The sequence below is a fragment of the Brachyhypopomus gauderio genome, unplaced genomic scaffold, assembly GCF_052324685.1.
Source record: "Brachyhypopomus gauderio isolate BG-103 unplaced genomic scaffold, BGAUD_0.2 sc68, whole genome shotgun sequence".
NCBI lineage: Eukaryota > Metazoa > Chordata > Actinopteri > Gymnotiformes > Hypopomidae > Brachyhypopomus > Brachyhypopomus gauderio.
This window is the reverse complement of record NW_027506889.1, coordinates 1,215,247-1,234,303: the sequence shown is the minus strand read 5'-3', so window position 1 is coordinate 1,234,303 and position 19,057 is coordinate 1,215,247. Positions and strand designations below refer to the sequence as shown.

The 19,057-nt window shown below is 46.0% G+C and overlaps 1 protein-coding gene across 1 annotated transcript in view; it reads left to right on the top strand.

Moving 5' to 3' along the window:
• Positions 1-11,182, top strand: part of vegfc (vascular endothelial growth factor c) — a 40,930-nt gene extending 29,748 nt beyond the window's left edge. The window contains exons 5-7 of the mRNA XM_076989538.1: positions 5,190-5,293; positions 8,380-8,701; positions 10,610-11,182. Of these exons, the coding sequence (XP_076845653.1) occupies positions 5,190-5,293; positions 8,380-8,701; positions 10,610-10,724 (541 nt within the window). The 3' untranslated portion in view covers positions 10,725-11,182. The remainder of the gene's footprint in view (positions 1-5,189; positions 5,294-8,379; positions 8,702-10,609) is intronic.
• Positions 11,183-19,057: the final 7,875 nt, after the last annotated feature.

Sequence of the window (19,057 nt, the reverse complement as noted above, 5' to 3'; positions counted from 1 at the left end):
CAGGCATTCAACTATGACAGATTGTTGTGTGTTTTATCTAACTATTGTAGTGTAACAACTATTTGACATACGTTCTATAAAAGACATCACACAGCCCCACAGCCAACTGTAGCAGGACATTCAGGCTCAGAACATCCCAGCCCATAGGGACCTGCAGCCTTGCAGGACATTCCATCCCAGAGACACCTGCTAGCCTTGCTGTAGCGGGACATTCAGTGCAGCGTGGCTTGCAAGAGCTGCTGTCTCACATATACCTGCACAGCAGAACAGGCCGAATCTCCGACCTGTAAACAGACTTTACGGCTCTGTGCAGGCAGAAGACTGCAGACTTCACAGCTGCCGGGTAGGCAGAGGAATAACAGAGCAGACATACGCTCTGAATTAGCCCGACCCGGAGAGCTGATTTAAACACGCTCTTCTGTTTTGGGTTAGGCAAGGTGTAAGTGCATATGTTAGTTGTCAGATAAGCTGTCTGCCACCTTGTGTAAGTCATAAGTCTTCTTGCTCCTTTTTAAAGGTTTTTTTTCTTCTCCTCTTCATCATGCTGGAATATGGTGTTTATTTTCAGCGCTGAGTATGTGGTAATTGGAGGAGCATCGCGGTTCCGCCCACGTGTGGACAGCTGCTGAGGGGAGTTGGCGGTTGGTTTGATTTCGTGATGCCGATTGTGCCAAACGGCCTCATTTTGGTTTATGTGAACTGATGAACTGAAATGGTCCTCATCCGTTCTCATGTACCCGTTGTGTTCTGCATGTAACGCCGTGAGGAAGGGCTGCTTAATTGGGTCTAAGCGTACTTGGGGAAGTGGAGGGATCAGCTTTTCCGTCACCGGCGGGCAATAGCAACACGCCATTAGTGGGATTCTTGCTGCCGCCGTTGTTGTTGTGGATGCAAAGTCATAGTCCCAAAGCTGTGGAAGGAACAAACAGTTCTTCAAAAGCTACGGTGACCTCCCAGGAGTACCTGTTAGAGGAAGGTCATCCATCAGCTGGGTGGATGGAGGTGTAGTTTCCCATGTGCAGGGCGGAGAAGCGAGCAGAAAGCTACATATGAAGACAGATTTGTTGAGGTCGGGATCTCGGCCCACCCCAGGTCATGCTGCCTGGCCTTGACCTTTGACCTTTCGGAGAAAGGAGATTAATGAGAGTGGACACGTAACTCGAGCTGTTACATCCAGCTCCATTTTTTGAAAGGTGTGAACATGTGCACATGCCCACACACACACACACACACACACACACACACACACACACACACACACACACACACACACACACACACACACACAAACACACAAATATGCTACATAACCATGTGTGGCTGGTCAGATCTGGAGGTGATACATCTGAGACTGCTTTCATGTTGTCCTAATTCTGCCCTAATTCTGAGAGTGTATGTGACTGAGCGTGTGTGAGTGAGTGCGTGAGGATATACGTGAGTGTGAACGAGTGTTTATCATTCGCATAATTCCAGCAATAGTAACAAAAGAACAGTAGTAGTACTAATACAACTGTGTTATCCACAAACTTCACTGTGAAGCATCAGTAAAGACAGAAACGTATTTACAAAAGAACAAGAAACACATTAAACATGATTATCATATGAACCAGAGTTACCATACAGACTGTAGATGAGACTGGACCAAAGCTACTTATCATCTGGAAGATGAAATATGAACTTCCCTCTGGAAAACACACCACAAATGTTTTGGTGTCCTGAGCATTCTATGTACTGATCTATGTATTGACTAAATTATAAATGAACTAGCAAAGTTGATTGTTATACTAAGCTTGACTGGCCATATGAATTATTGTAGAACATTTACTCCCTAACCCCACAATTTTTCCTATTGCATTGTTTACATTATTGAATTCAAGACCACAGCCAACTATTTTACAGTTTTAATTATATTACTGCAGTACTATAAAACTTACAGGTGTGTAGTTTAATTTAATGTGAGTACATTATAAAAAAAAGAAAGCAAACTTTACACTGAAATATTTAAATAAAGATTAGGTTTTGTAGTCTTCAGTACTTGCACATGTACATGTGTGTGTGTGTGTGTGTGTGTGTGTGTGTGTGTGTGTGCGCGCGCACTAATACTTTCCTTAGGTTGTACTTCATCATTGTCAGTACCTATAGAGGAAGCCATAGCTCAACCTTTGACCTCTCACTCCCCTTGTGGGCAGTGCTCTCAGTGGTAAACACTGTGATTCATAGTATATAGTTATGAATTCATTACCATAAAGTTGTCACCTGGGCTGCAGCCTGCGTAGTTCTCTGTGTGCCCCTCCTACAGCCACAGTCATCAAACCACAGTCCTGCACCTCTGGGAAAACAACTCTTCACTTAGTGCTTGTTTTGGCTGAGAGGAGAGGAGAGGAGAGGAGAGGAAAGAGGGGGAGAGCGGAGGGGAGGGGAGGAGAGAAAGGGAGAGGAAAGAGGGGAGGAAAAGAGAGGGGGAGAGGGGAGGGGAGAGGGGGGAGAAGAGAGAGGGGGAGTGGAAAGAGGATAGGGGAGGAGAGAAGAGGAGGAGAGGATAAGAGAGAGGAGAGGGGAGGAGTCTGGGAGTCTTATGGGGGTGTGGCCTATCTGGCTTTTCTCACTGATCTGTTCCTCTCTGCTGTTGTAGGAACCTTTAATGTCATGGTAGAATGTTTAGTCACTGCACACACCTCTTGTAAATGGAATGAAAATGAGATTTATTATTATTATCAAAAGCACTTTATTAGTGGTTTTGATCATATAGTTATACTATTATTACTGATATTATTTCTGTCAGAGGCATTTTATTGTGGTTGTAAAGTACTCACATACATCCACTGTAGCAGTATTACTGCCCCTGCTGTAGTTAAACATGGTATGGTGTCCTACTAGGGACAAGGTAAATGTTTGTTTTGTTTTAAACCTCACCACATGGACTGAGTTTATGCACTCTGTGATCATGCATCAGAGTGATCACACTGATGCATGTGCTGTGGTTGTTAATTACACTGTTGTGCACTGCAGACTGACTGGTGGAATCCTGCACTGTTTGTATCATGTTAACCATTACTGGTTTCTTTCAAGAGGAACTTGGTTTTAGACCAAGGCACAGGTGTTACTTGTGTCGATTTAATCCACATTTACAGTATGCTGTAAATGAACTGGTGAGTACTGCTGCAAAAACCTAGGAACATCAAATTATGTAAAAAAAAATATTAATTTATACCCTTTACATAATATCTAGATTTTACCTGCCAGTTTTTAATTGTACATAGAAATGAACAAAACAATTGCAGAACTGCAGTATATGTACAACACAAAAACAGGTACAACTCATAAACCCATGCAGAGTGGGTGGGTGGAGGTGGAGGTGGTGTGAAGATGGTGCAGATACTGTGGAGACTGTGTAGAGATGGTGTGAAGATGGTGTATGGATGATGTGGAGACAGTGTAGAGATGGTGTGAAGATGGTGTATGGATGATGTGGAGATGGTGCAGAGATGGTGTGTAGATGGTGTATGGATGATGTGGAGATGGTGCAGAGATGGTGTGAAGATGGTGTATGGATGATGTGGAGATGGTGCAGAGATGGTGTGTAGATGGTGTATGGATGATGTGGAGATGGTGCAGAGATGGTGTGAAGATGGTGTATGGATGATGTGGAGATGGTGCAGAGATGGTGTGTAGATGGTGTATGGATGATGTGGAGATGGTGCAGAGATGGTGTGTAGATGGTGTATCGATGATGTGGAGATGGTGCAGAGATGGTGTGTAGATGGTGTGTAGATGATGTGGAGATGGTGCAGAGATGGTGTGAAGATGGTGTATCGATGATGTGGAGATGGTGCAGAGATGGTGTGTAGATGGTGTGTAGATGGTGTTTAGATGGTGAGTAGATGGTGTAGAGATGACATGAAGATAGTACATAGATGGCATGGAGATGGTGTGGAGATTGTGATAATGGTGTCAGGACCTGGGCCCAGGTTGGTGAAGGACAGGTTCATTCTGGACCAGCATAGTTCCTCCGACCCAAGCACTGAACCTGTTTGTGCTTAATCACTTTCATCCTGCCTGATGTATCTCATACTGGATGGAAGGCTGTACTGCAGGGGTGGTCATTACGTCAGCCGGTCGATCGCGAAGGAAGTGTCGGTCGATCGCGAAGGAATGTGCGTAGATCGCGTCACACTAAAAAGTAGTAGATGAATCGCACATCTGCACTGACGGTTGTATTTTGATTGACATTCACGGTAGCCAATCTGCAATCCGCTCAACAAATTTCGTTCGCCACCTCACAACCCCCCACCCCCCGGTAGATCTTTCTGACTTGGTCATCTTATAAGTAGCTCGCAAGCTGAAAACTTGTGGGCACCCCTGTTGTACTGTGTTGTTCTGTCACAATGAGGAACTGAAGTGCCCTGTGGCTCTCAGAGGGTTTCAGTCCCCAAGAACCTGTGAATTTGGGTGCATCGGTGCCGTTTGTTTCTCAGGGCACTTCAAACTGTCAAACTGCACATGTGTATATCTTTAGTCACGCCCACTCTGGAGACTGATGACCCACCCACTTGGTGCCACCATGCCCTCTGGAAAAGGTTTTCCCTGCGCTGCTGGACAGGTCATTCTGTCTTCTACAAAGGGACCTGGCAGCTCCACCCTGTGCTGATGGTCGGAGGACAATAATGGACTGGTGAAAACAGTCATCCCTCCTCCATACTACATCCACCTGCGCAGGGGCCCACGCACCAAACCAGCACGTGTAGCTCGCTGCTGGGATCCAGCGAAGACTTTTATATATCTCACAAGGCGCAGACACTGTGTGGCAGGATGCCGAGAGCGTTCGCATCCATGTATGAGGGAGATATCTGAGACGCTTCACTCAAAACAAACGAGGTCTTCAGAGGACACTTCAGCTGCAGCTGTCTGAGCTGTTTTTCTTCTGGAAAAAAAACTAATATGGCAAATGTGCCTCATGATTAAAGTGCCTGAACTTTAATGTGTTTTTTGTCAAATGAAAAGGATGATAAATTCTCCTCAAAAGGTGAAGGAAGCTCTGGACATGAGTGAATGGAAACTTGAATTGAAACAACGGTGGCTAGTGAAAGTGCAATGCTAGCTGGCATTTCTGCTTTCTGTGCATGACTCTTTGTTGTTGGTTATCCCTTGCACACGTCTGTCTCATGGCTAATCATTCATTCCCCCTGCAGATGTCATGTGGCGAATAAAACCTGCCCAAAGAACCAGATCTGGAGCGATGGCTTCTGCAGATGTCTGTCTGTGCACGACACCCTCTTCCCCCAATACCACTCGGGTAAGACCTGCTGCACAAGGTCATGCCTTGCAAGTGTGTGTGTGTGTGTGTGTGTGTGTGTGTGTGTGTGTGTGTGTGTGTGTGTGTGTGTGTGTGTGTATTTGTACATGTGTATGTGTGCACATGCATATATGAATAAGTATATATGTGTGTGATATTCTGTGTGTGTGCATGTGTGTGCATGTGTGTGCATGTGTGTGTGTGTGTGTGTGTGTGTGTGTGTGTGTGTGTGTGTGTGTGTGTGTGTGTGTGTGCTTGTGTGTGTGCGCATGCATGAGTGTGTGCACGAGCATTAAATTCAGTCTCTCAAAATCATCAATTTGGCAAGTGTTTAAATGTGAGTCTATGTGCATATGTGTGTATGTTTGTAATCCAAATATGTCACTAAGGCAGCGTTTCCTAAGACTGAATCTATGTATTGTTCTCTTTCTAAGTTATTACCACAAAACCCAAACATGTGAGTTAATCCTCAGGGGACATGACTGTGTGTAGTCTACGTAAACAAACCAAACCTAAAATAATGCTGATCTAAAAGGGCTGGGTTCCTGCTTGTGCACACTGAAGCTTTGGGAATCCTAATATTTAGCCAACCCTCCATCCCAGCAGTAAAGCCACACCAGACTGTACTGTTGGGATCGCAAGATTCTCACTAGGCCCCCTCCCCTTTCTCTCTCTCTTTATACCCCCAACTTATCTCTCTCTCACTTTCTCTTGTTTTCCACTCCTGTCTTTAGCCCATTTTGTCTGTTTTGCTGTTCTCTAACTCATCACACTGGCCACTCTCTGAACACAGCGCCCTACTGGCTGGGTTGGTCAGTCTTAATCTCAGAGGAACACACGTGTAATCCACCTCTGATACACTCATCCAGCCTAACTTGTGCCACCAAGACACTGCCGTGACAGTCTGAGTGCTGTTTGTTTAGAACATTGAGAGTAGTCAGCTACTCAGCATCCAGTCAGCAACCATCCTAACCAGAGATGAACAAGGACATTTTGAAGATACATGTAGTTGGAAACTACTGACCTTTAAATACACCTGTAATCCACCCTCAGAATATCTGTGGTGTCAGTGGGCCTTGAGATCAGTGTGTAACACTACACATAGCTCTCAGCAGCACAGAGTTGTTCTGTCCGCATAATGGACATACATGATGACAGTATGACAGCGGCATGACAGATTATTACAATAATCCATGCCCTACTTTATGGTTATCATGGGAATGCCAGACAGGAACGCCATCTCTGTCACCCCCGGAGCACATTCTTAGCATTGATGAGTATTTAAATACAAAACAGAAATATCTGATAACCATCTCATTCTTGTCACATTTCACTGCCAGCAAGGTCTGATCTAATACAGGCCTTTACTCTATGACATATATCCTGTCTGGCCTCTAAATACAGCGTTCTGTGACTGGATGTCACCCCAGCACAGAGGTGAGTGTACCTCATGGCAGAGAGGTCAGCGTACCTCAAGCGCTAATAGCTGGGGGTAGCACTCATCGATCACGCTACTCCACAAGCGCTCTAAACGGTGAGGGCGGATACTCCCTCTGCACTTCAGCTTCCCACACGGGTGCTGTGGAGGATCAGAGAATGAAAGCGGAGACACTTTTCAGCAAGAGAGAAGAGTGAAACACCACCGGGTGGGGGGGGGGGTTGGGGGGGGGTGGTGGTTGGTGTTCTCTATTAGTCTTATTTCATCAATCACTCTCTCTTTCTCTCTCTCTCCTTCCTTCTCTCTCCCGTACTTTCCTCTCACTCTGGGATTATGGTTTTCCTCCTTTACTGTGACTCCTGCAGTTTTAGGACATATCTGGAATGCTTTGAGGAGATGTGTACATTATTTGCGTAAGCCGGAGGGCTGTATGTAACCCCGAGGCTGCGGTGGTTTCTCCTGGGATTCACATCGTGTTTTCTTCAAAGTTTGCAAAAACGTTTTTTTTTTTTTGCATGCAGAGTGTCATACATAAAAGACTTGAGGATTTGATTTAGTAGATCACAAAGTCGGTGTCTGAGGTTTGGTGTTTTAACCCACTGGCTAGATATGCTGTGGTAAAGCATGAATAGCTGACGCTGTATGGTGCACCCACGCTGTCTGGCAGCTAGCGCGCTAGTGTGGACACCGCTAAGCTGCCATCACCACGTACGTCACCCAATGTCTACGGTTCTTGTGTCAAGGGATCTTGGTGGTTCCTCACCAAAGCCCATCCTAATATTCTGGAACCAGATCTTAAAATATGTCTTTTTTATAGACTGAGAGACATTTGCTGTGTAGGATTTTAAAAATGTCATAACCCTGACAACCCAGAAAAACATTGTAGCATGCCAAAAAAAAAGCAGAGTACAACCTTTAATTTACCAAAACTCAGCCAATTCTCCACCAGCAGGGTACAGCATTTAAAAGCCACACTGCAAAAACAGCTTGTGTCCACGGACACTGTACTAGTCTGACAGCAAGGTGAAAGTTATACTACGTTAAACTGTGTAACCTCTGAAGTTTTTCGAGCATTTTCTTATGTTTCTTATGCCTTTCTCCACATCTCCTCATTCCCATTGCTTACTCTGACATTTTATCTCACATCATTACAAAGGTCATGAACTAGGCCTCTTTTTAGAGTTACCAATATAATCTGACATTTTGCCTTTGGATGTGAACTTCGATATGAGTGCATGTCGCATTGGACCCAAAGCGCCGCTGTGTTTTATGATTTTAATATGATAAAAAAATAAAATAAAATTGAAAAGTGAGCAGACTTCACCAGGCTTGTGGCACAGTGCCAAACACTGAACAGACAAACATGTGTTTAGAGGAAACAGCTTCAGGGAAAGAGGCGGGAGGTTGCACTGCAGGAATGCACCAATGTTAAACAGTTTATCATGCTTGACAAAAAATGCATCTTGGACATCTCTCCTTACACACATAAATGTGTAGAGAAGAGTCCAAGACCTCCACACCATTACACAATATCCATTACCCAATATCCTCAGGCAGAAAATCTAAAAATAGATTTACTCCTCAGAAAAACTTGTATGTATGATTCAATGGTAATGTTAGTCATGTTGTCTGATCTTTTTTTCCCCAGATTTCTTTGATCAGGATTTCTGTGGTCCCCACAAAGAGTTGGACGAGGACACGTGTCAGTGCGTCTGCCGGAGGGACCTGCAGGCGTCGGGCTGTGGGCCGCGACGCCACTTGGACAAGAGGACGTGTCAGTGTGCGTGTAAGACGCAGCCTTCCTCCTGCGGCCCCCATCACACCTTCAACAAGGACACGTGCCAGTGCACGTGTTCCAGAGTGTGTCCCAGCAACCACCCTCTCAACCGCACCAAGTGCACGTGTGAGTGCTCGGAGTCGGCCAGCAAGTGCTTCCTCAAAGGCAGGAGGTTCCAGCCAACCACATGCAGGTAGTGTGACTCATCAGCTGAGCAAGCAGCAGAAAAATGTATGGAATTTGGGGTTATTAAAAAGCTTTTGACCTGGTGCAGATTGTCCCATGCAGGGTTCCATGTGAGGTTCCTCTGGGTTCAATGAAGGGTTCCTCAGGGTTCAATGGAGGGTTCCTCAGGGTTTCTCAGGGAAGCATGAACCGTTCCTCAGGGTTCTGGGCAGGGTTCCTTAGTCCTAGCCCTATCCAGAGTGCTTCCCCCTGCTCCAGTGTACTTTTTACAAGTTTACAGTTGACTTCTTCATTGAATAGAATGACGGGACCGAATAAAATATGTGGTGTGAGGATAAAGAGTGCAGATCAAAATATCAATAAGACCTGTTTAAACCGCCACTGAATTTGGGATTTACCCATGAACACGGTGTCGTTTTTTTAGTTGTTCTCAGGCTCTTTGTCTAATATCATGGACGTATTGGACACTGATATCTTCTCCCAGCCAATGTTCTTTGTGGCAGTATAAATCCAAGTTTCTTGATTTATAACAAGGTATACTGATGTATACTGCTGTGTGATTAGCTTTTTTTTTAAATATGGATAACTGTAACCTGACCCTCTTTGAGAACATGAGAACCACATAACCGGCAGCTACCTCATACACAGCACAACCCTACATGTACTGCACGTAAAACCAGGGCCAGAAGGCTCTATCAACAAACAGCTGCAATAAATGCATTTGAGTAATGATGGTTTACGATGGGAACGTGTGCAGCCAGAGCCCTGATTCTGACACCCTGATGAATGGTGCGGAGCTGCATCATGGCCCCTGACCAGAGCAGCGAGAGCCGTGTGACGCTCTCATCAAACTCACCCATGTTTCACACGTTCTTACAACATGCAAACGTGCTCATGCGTTTAATGTGTGTGTGTGCATGTTCCCGTCATCTGATCCTCGTTAAAACGTGATTCTACGGTCCGTCTACAGCCCCGCGGCAGTTAACAGTTAGGGAAGGTTAGGGAACATTAAGACTTCAGAGCGGTGACAATCCTCTTCTTGGATCATTGGAAAACCAGGCCATGCTGCACAACCCCACGTGTTCATGTGGTCCAGGAGCCTGTCGAGGTCTGTAGGCCCAAAAGGCTGCATGCTTGGCTCATGTAAAAAGCAGTAAGCAAGTCGATGCATTTCTCTGAAAGAGGACCAGGAGAATGTTGCCTGGCTGAATCTCACCTTTCTGGAAGTGCTTGATCAGTTCCAGGACTGCAGGAGCTTCAGACCAGGTTATCCTGTAAGGCTCCAGATAGCAAGTTCTACCGAATGGCTCTAGATAGCAGGTTCTTCCTCAAGGCCTGCTGCCTAGTTAAAGCTGATTCATGCCTGTAGCCATTCTGGTAGGAACGATGTGTGTACCACTGGGACCAAATGGAAGGTGTTTACCTTTTTTTTATGATCAGTCTATATCTTAACAACAGTAAAAAGTAAATTAGGGTTCTTAAAGCTCTAATAGTAAAACCAATTCACTCCCATGACACTTAATAAAACAAATGTGTTGCCTGTGATACTATTAATTTACATACACTTTATAAGCCATATTTATAAGGCTTATAGTACTCATGCAGTAATAATAATGCAACGTAATAAATGCACTCACTCTCCATCAGTAATAAAACACGCACTCTCTCCATTACTGATAAAACACACTCTCTCCATCAGAGCTAAAACACACACTCTGTGTCTTTCTCCATCAGTAATAAAACACTCTCCCCATGCACTCTCTTCCTCTCTCTCAGTGGTAAAACACACTCTCTTCTCCATCAGTGATAAAAGACTCTCCCTCTCTCCCTCTCTCTCCCTCTCTATCTCTCTCTCTCTCTCTCTCTCTCTCTCTCTCTCTCTCTCTCTCTCTCTCTCTCTCTCTCTCTCCATCAGCTGCTATAGGCTGCCATGTCACGTGGATGCGAAGAAGCGCCGATGTGAAGATGGTTTCCACTTCAGTGAGGAAGTCTGTCACTGCATCCCCAACTACTGGAGGAGACCAAACTAGCAGACAGGGCACCGCACCAAGCAGGCGAACAGCCCACAGAGACGCTCACGTTACTGGGCGACACGTGAGGGCTTCCACACAGACTCCCTCTCTAGTAACTCAGACCGGAGTGGAACAGCCAACCGTGATTTTTGGGACTCGCTAAAAAGAGGTGGAGACGTTTGATGGGGGCCTAAACTCCAACATCAGGTGGAGGCAACGGGTTTGGGCTACTTTGAACTTGATGGCCAGGAGAGATTTTTTTAAAGGCTGGAGCCATTTTATTTTTTACATCTTCAACAGATTTCTTTACTCATCATTGTCAGATATTGATTATATAATTTATTGCCACTAAATGTTTTGAAACTCTGTTCATAGCAATTTAAAATCATTGCAAAGGAAATACACTGTGATCAATATTTTTGTATCATGCGAAGTCCCGTAAAATAAACTATAAAGTTGTATTATATATTAACATATTTATAAAATGGTCTATCCATTGTCTATCTGAATTAGAACAAATATATTGTTATGAACTATTACTATAACTTCATTACACTGAATGTGCATCAACAAATAATTTCCACATGTAACACTTTATTAATAGCAAGCTGATCACCTGTGTCTGTAAATGCACAGCTATGTGATTACCTGTGTCTGTAAATGCACAGCCAGCTGATTACCTGCATCTGTAAACACTCAGCTATAGCTGATCGTCTATGTCTCTAAATGAACAGTTAACTGATCATCTATGACAGGTTCTTTAAGCTTGTCCACTTCAGAAATCAGAGGACAGAAATGGAAGAATGTTTAGATAGTTTGTCTTTCTGGAGCTCAGACAGGCAAACATTCAGCCACTCAACAACTTCGGCCAAAGCTGCAGTCTCTCCACCCAAAGAGGCCTGTAAGCACCGAAGACACAGAGACGAACAGCAGTACTTTCTGAATGACACCAACACGGGATGCCTATTGGTACCTATTGGGTTACTATAGCAGGGCCTGTGGAGAGGTGTGGCAAGGGTGTGTGTGTGAGGGAGGAAGATGTGTGTGAACAGAGATGTGCATGTAAGAGATGTGTGTGAAGACAGCAGTGTATGTGTGCGTGTGAGAGACAGATGTGTATGACGAGTGCCATGTGTGTGAGAGAGAAACGGAGAGAGAGCGAAAGAGGCAAGATAGGAGATATATGTTTGTCCTCTCTCTAATTACCATTGGATCCTTACACTGGATCCACAAAGCACTGTAAATACAATAAATCACTTCTGCTTATATCACAAACCATGCAACTGCTGTGTGTGTGTGTGTGTGTGTGTGTGTGTGTGTGTGTGTGTGTGTGTGTGTGTGCGTGTGCGTGTGCGTGTGCGTGTGCGTGTGTGTGTGTGTGTGTGTTAGAGATTCGCACTCAAGTGAGTGACTCGAGGCGAAGTTGCACTTAGGTCACCTACAAAGACTTCAGACTTGACTCGAAATGCATCCCTAATGACTCTCGACTCGATTCGTCCAAAATAACTCCTGAACAATAAGAGTCATTATCCAGGCACTGTGTGCCAGTTATAGAACAAATACTTTCTTTGTGTGTTTATTCTGCCATTATTCCTCACTTTTGTTGTTTGGGAGATTTGGGATGCGACCCCTTTTCTCGTCACGTGTCCATTTATCGCGAGCGAGAAACCTGAGAGAAGCGTCAAATGTAAACAAACGAGGTTGCCATGGCTTCCATGTTGGGCAATGATGTGAAGACCTTGCTAAGGAGACTGTGTTACCTCTATCTCCGTGTTACCTCTGCCTCTGTGTTTCCTCTACCTCTGTGTTACCTCTACCTCCGTGCTACCTCTACCTCTGTGTTACCTCTACCTCCGTGTTACCTCTGCCTCTGTGTTTCCTCTACCTCTGTGTTACCTCTACCTCCGTGTTACCTCTGCCTCTGTGTTTCCTCTACCTCTGTGTTTCCTCTACCTCTGTGTTACCTCTACCTCCGTGCTACCTCTACCTCTGTGTTTCCTCAACCTTTGTTACCTCTACCTCCGTGCTATCTCTACCTCTGTGTTTCCTCTACCTCTGTGTTACCTCTACCTCCGTGCTACCTCTACCTCTGTGTTTCCTCAACCTCTGTATTACCTCTACCTCTGTGTTACCTCTACCTTTGTGTTTCCTCTCCCTCTATGTTACCTCTACCTCCGTGCTACCTCTACCTTTCTGTTACCTCTACCTCTGTGTTACCTCTACCTTTGTGTTTCCTCTCCCTCTATGTTACCTCTACCTCTGTGTTACCTCTACCTTTGTGTTTCCTCTCCCTCTGTGTTACCTGTACCTCTATGTTACCTCTCAGTACTGATGTAAGTCTGAGTCTGCTCTAGCCTCATGTAAAATAGAGCAAACCATTAGCTTCAAACCACGTTATCCCCTTTCACCACCATCCAGCCACTTGTCAATTGTGAATTACCACCCCAATCGAAATTTGTCCTCCACATTTACCCATCTGTGCAATTAGAACACACACACAAACACACTAGTGATTACTAGGGGGCTGTGGTGCACACGTGCCCAGAGCGGTGGGCAGCCCTAGCCCGGTGCCCAGGGAGCAGTTGGAGTTAGGTGCCTTGCTCAAGTCAGTCATGGTCTCATGTCATGGTCTCAGGCCTGGGAATCGAACCCATGACCTTCCGGTCACAAGACCAGTTCCCTACCGCAGGACCATGACTGCCCCAACCACTACCTCCACCATCCATCAGTACCACCACTTGGAACCAATACCACCATCCAGCAACACAACAACCACCACCATCACCATCCAGCACCACTCCCACCAACACCCAGCACTGTGAACCAAGCAGAAATAGTCCACCCAGCTTTCCCTGCACTGTCCCACTAAGTTCCGCCTTTCCCGAGACACAGCGTTTACATTTCATCCTCTTGAGGTCATTACAAACCTCAGCTTCACATTTGGTGTTTGTGTGTTGCACTAAACAAACAAAAACAGAAAACAGTGGCATGGATGTTACAGATGGCAAAATAAACGAGCGTGTCACCATGTTACCATCTGAGAACGTTTACAAAGTACAATGTAAATACGCAACAACGAACATACAATGAAACTAATCTCTTCTATGGAAATCCCAGATGGAGTTACTCAGCAGAATGATTGTAGAGGCACTGAGTTGTGTTGCATCTCTGTAGGTCTGACAGGGAAGACAGATGGATGAGAGATCTGGGGTGGGTTTCCCGAAACGTTTGTAGCGCTAAGTACTTCTTAACCTCATACGTTTCAGACGAGGTTACGAAGTACTTAGCGCTACGAACGTTTCGGGAAACCCTCCCCTGATTGATATTCTGTAGGTCAGGCTCTGGTCCCACAGCCAGTCAGTATCTTTTTATTTACCAAGTACAAAGAAATAGTTATTTTTGGTTTGGTCATCAGACATGAGAGTACACAAATGCAGGTACTATATAGAAAAGTAGAATGAGACACAAAAGCTGCATGTGTAGGTTTAAAATGGATGTAATATGAAAATGTAAATACATTACATAAATACAGGAGGACTGTGGTTGTAAAAAGTTTGTTTTGGACTGTGGTTGTCAGAAGTGTTTTTAGGAGGACTGGTTATGAGATGTGTGTTTAGGAGGACTGTGGTTGTGAGAAGTTTGTTTTGGAGGACTGTGGTTGTGAGAAGTGTGTTTAGGATGACTGGTTGTGAGATGTGTTATTAGTAGGACTGTGGTTGTGAGAAGTGTGTTCAGGACGACTGTGGTTGTGAGAAGTGTGTTTAGAAGGGCTAGATGTGAGATGTGTTATTAGTAGGACTGTGGTTGCAAGAAGTGTGTTCAGGAGGACTGTGGTTGTGAGAAATGTGTTTAGGAGGACTGGTTTTGAGATGTGTGTTTAAGGGCACTGTGGCTGTGAAAAGTGTGTTTAGGAGGACTGGTTTTGAGATGTGTGTTTAAGGGCACTGTGGCTGTGAAAAGTGTGTTTAGGAGGACTGGTTTTGAGATGTGTGTTTTGGACTATGGTTGTGAAAAATGTACTGTAAGTGTGTAAGGGTGTAAGCATGTAAGGGTGTTAGGCTGTAAACTTGTAAAGATTTAAGCATGTAAGCGTGTAAGGGTTTAAGGGTGTAAGGGTGTAAGAATGGGTTTGGAAAGTAGCTCGGCTCTGAAGAGTCCGTCTCTTCTCGATGAGTTAGAGGGTGTGAAGCTCCTTCTCTGCTGGGGCTTCCTCTTGGCATGCAGAACTGACCCAGGTTGAAGTGTTTGGTGTGATGACTGACTTTACTGTTCATGGTGATATGAAGACTTCAGTTATATCTGTTGATACTAGTGCTATTTAGCTTAAATTCCTACAAATATAGATATCCATTGATATCACAGCTTTCAGAAGATTTGATGTGTTTTTGTATTTGCGTTATTGAGTATCTGTGATAGAGAGGTGAGACAGGACGTGCATGTTCTCCTGAAGATACCATGGTACTAAAACTCACACCTCATTTGTCTCTCATAGATCAGACAGACAGCTCAGAGTTTGAATATAAACACATCTCGCATGATTTATTTGAGAAGCGCCTCTCGGTACCCATGATGCAACACCCCTTAGGGTTGGCGGCTCACAGCAGTGTGCTGGTCTGTCCCTGCACCACCGGGGGTTGGGGTGGGTGGGGTTGGTGTGGGTGGGGGTGTTGTTGGTCAACCCGACCTGCAGGAGTTCAGCCCACAGCAATTCTCGTGTTCCTCCATCTCAGTCTTCTCTTCCTGTCCTGGCTCTGGTCAGACTAGGCCCCTGTTCCACCACACACCCTGCGTCCTGAGCGCCGCGTCCAGAGACACATCTCCAGACCCGGAGCCGCAGCGGGGAGAGTCCCACGCTGCCCTCCCACGCTGGATGCCCCCGGAGGGAAGGGAGAGTGGGTGTCGCTCCGCTCCCCACGCGTCTCCTTCCTTCGCCGGGGCCATCAATCAGTAACTCGACACGACCTTTCGGCATCCCACACACGTCTTGGAAGACACCACCGTCGTGCGCTGGCGGAGATCTGAGAGGATTTTTTTACGGAGTTTTCCTAAACGTGAACACTGCTCTGGGCTGTGGAGCCCAGCTGACCGGTCCTCTCCAGCTGAAGCACCATGACCTCCCCAGAGGAGGCGGTGCAGCCCGAGGGCTCAAGGGAGGTGCTGGCCCTCACAGACAGACCTGTTTGTTTAGTGTGTGGGAAAAGGAAGTCATTAGGTGGTAATGAAGACTTAATCGAGAGGGTAAGAAAGGGAGGATGTGGACGTTGGCGAGGTGAGAGAGTGCGTTTTTCCGCCGCCGACGCCTATATACACCCACCTGTAAAGAAAATAACTTCAATATCACAGCTAATGAGCATCTAACGGGGTTTCCTAGCATTTGAGTGTCTGAATGAAGCGGAGAGCTCACGGATGTTTTGCTTGAAACAGGACACGGCGCAGTCGAGGTTTCAGAGCAGCGGTCAGGCTGTGTTTTCAGTCATCGCAACCGTTGCTAACAGTTGCTCGGACTATTGCTAAACGGTTGCCAAACCTTGACATCTTTGTTGCCATGAAGACGCAGTTGTGCACTCTTCATGACAAAAAAAAAGACAAAAACAAAACTGAAGGCAACAATGGAAGCTTTTCTGGATCTTGCGTGTGTTTTGGGTTCATTGCTTTCTGCTGAAACACATGAGAAGTCCTCACTTAACTGCGGTTCGAGTCCAGGCCAGAACAGCTCGGCGTGCGCCCAGCTGTATGGCGCCGCAGCCCGAAATATGCACCACAAGACAGAAGATGGAACAGGTTCATGTTGATGCTTCAGATGTTCAGGGCGGTGATGAAGTTCACATCCAGCCAGTGCTCACTTCACTGACTGAGCTGAGTTAAAGCTGCCACCCGTCCAGTTTCCACCTGGACAGCCAAGTTTTTAGGCTCTATATCTGGGTGTCTGGTTCTGACTTCCATTTGTCTATTTGCAGCATTCTTCTGAATTATATGTGTGCGTGTGTTTGTGTGTGTGCATGTGTGTTAGGGGGGGAGAGGGGAAAATTGACCTAGCAATACAATCATATTTCATCACTCCCTGGATCGGGAATTCTCCAACTGCAAGACCCTGAATAGAGGTCAGCTGAGGAGTTCATTGGGATGTCTCTCCCCCCCATCATGGAGAGATACAGCACACACACAGCACACACTGTATCCACAAAGGCACCAGAACTGTGGCTGATCTCACACACCCCACGCATGAGCCATCTGGGAACAGGTACCGAAGAATCGGTGATATCAGTGATATCGGTCACACTTCCAGAGACTGACCTGATCCTACCTCATTCACACACACACACACAGACACACACACACACACACACACACACACACACTATCTGACATCTTATTCCCTCATATTTTCTAAGGTGTCATAGTCTGCATCATCCTTTGCATTTCACTTCAACCAGTGTCGTGTTGCACAACGTGTTATCCTGACTATCGCTCCAGCATTTTGCACACATTGTTGTATTTACTGGGGTTTTTTGTCCATTTGATTGTTGTTTGCACTCATGTTCTTTTGGGTCGGTGCTGGAGGAATGCTGGGAGCCTTTAACAGAGAGACGTCTGAGTAATCTCATTTCACACTGCTGTGTGACACAGCCGCCTGTCACGCCGCGCTCCTCTACAGGCAGAGTTTCTTTCTTCCTTTCTTCAGGCCATGATGGGACCTTTCACACTAGTTCTCCTCAGTTTAAGATCTACTTTTCAGCGCTGACGCAGAGACCAAATGTTGCTGCAGTGTCCAGGATCACAAAACCCACCTGGATCTGTTTTATATCAGCACTGCTACTGCTGGTCACAACAACAATTAGTATTGTTATTATTATTAATGACAAAAACAACAATAAAAATGAGAATTTTACAGAAAGCACATAAAGCCAACCGCATACAATTACATCACTAATATTATTTGGCATTCAGTTTCTTGCTTTTTGCCAACAGTTTTTTAAAACTCAAGATCATTGCTGACTGTTGTCTGCTGAATTGCGTCATGCTTATATGGTTTGATAATGGGTGGGATTTGGCCAGGATTATCCTGGAATATGTGAACTAGGTTTACCCCATTATTTGTCTAAAACACCTTCCATTATTTTAAAAGCATCAACAGAATTTCATTACAAGAAAATACAAAGTATATATCACATTTTACATATAAGCTTGTTGTTTGTACCCCCTCTCTCTCTCTTTCTCTCTCTCTCTCTTTCTCTTTCTCTCTCTCCTTCCCCAGGTGTATCTATATCGCCATCCTAATGAGGTGAGAGCCAGTGACCAATCAGGAGCATGCTGGTGTGATTATTGGTGGAGTTAAAGCCTTAAGAGATTAAACTCATGGGTAATGCAACATACTGAGATACCTTAGGTTTCTGACGGGCAGCTGTTGTGAGCGGGTTCTGGCGAGTGTATTCTGGTGGGTTCATTAATCCCTGTGTGTGTTGGCTGAAAGTAATGTAGCTGAGTTTGCTTGTCACTTTTGTGCCACCCGCTGGTTTAAGAAATTAAGAATGATGATATGGGTGCATTTTGTAGACCACCCCCATGAATACCAAAATCTTTTTTACTTAATGTAAAATAAAACTTTTCTTTCTTTTATTCAACATTAAGCATTCAGTAGAATCCAGTTTATTCGCCAGCACTCAACTGGTACAGGAATTTGCTTTGGCTTGTTGGAGACTACTCAGTAGAGTGTGATGCTGACAGGGTACGAGGGCATGAGGGTGTCATTTCAATCTTTGTGCAGAATTATTTGTAAAATTGTGATATGTAAGGAATTCACGCCCTCCCCCCGTGTCTGCGCTGGTCTACCTAACCCCCCCCCCCCCCCCCCCCCCACCCCCTCCGTGTCTGCGCTGGTCCCCCACCCCCTCCGTGTCTGCGCTGGTCTACCTAACCCCCCCACCCCCCGTGTCTGCGCTGGTCTACCTAACCCCCCCACCCCCTCCGTGTCTGCGCTGGTCTACCTAACCCCCCCCACCCCCTCCGTGTCTGCGCTGGTCTACCTAACCCCCCCACCCCCTCCGTGTCTGCGCTGGTCTACCTATCCCCCCCCACCTCCTCCGTGTCTGCGCTGGTCCCCCACCCCCCCACCCCCTCCGTGTCTGCGCTGGTCTACCTAACCCCCCCCACCCCCTCCGTGTCTGCGCTGGTCTACCTATCCCCCCCCACCCCCTCCGTGTCTGCGCTGGTCCCCCACCCCCTCCGTGTCTGCGCTGGTCCCCCACCCCCCACCCCCTCCGTGTCTGCGCTGGTCTACCTAACCCCCCCACCCCCTCCGTGTCTGCGCTGGTCTACCTAACCCCCCCCACCCCCTCCGTGTTGACTCATCA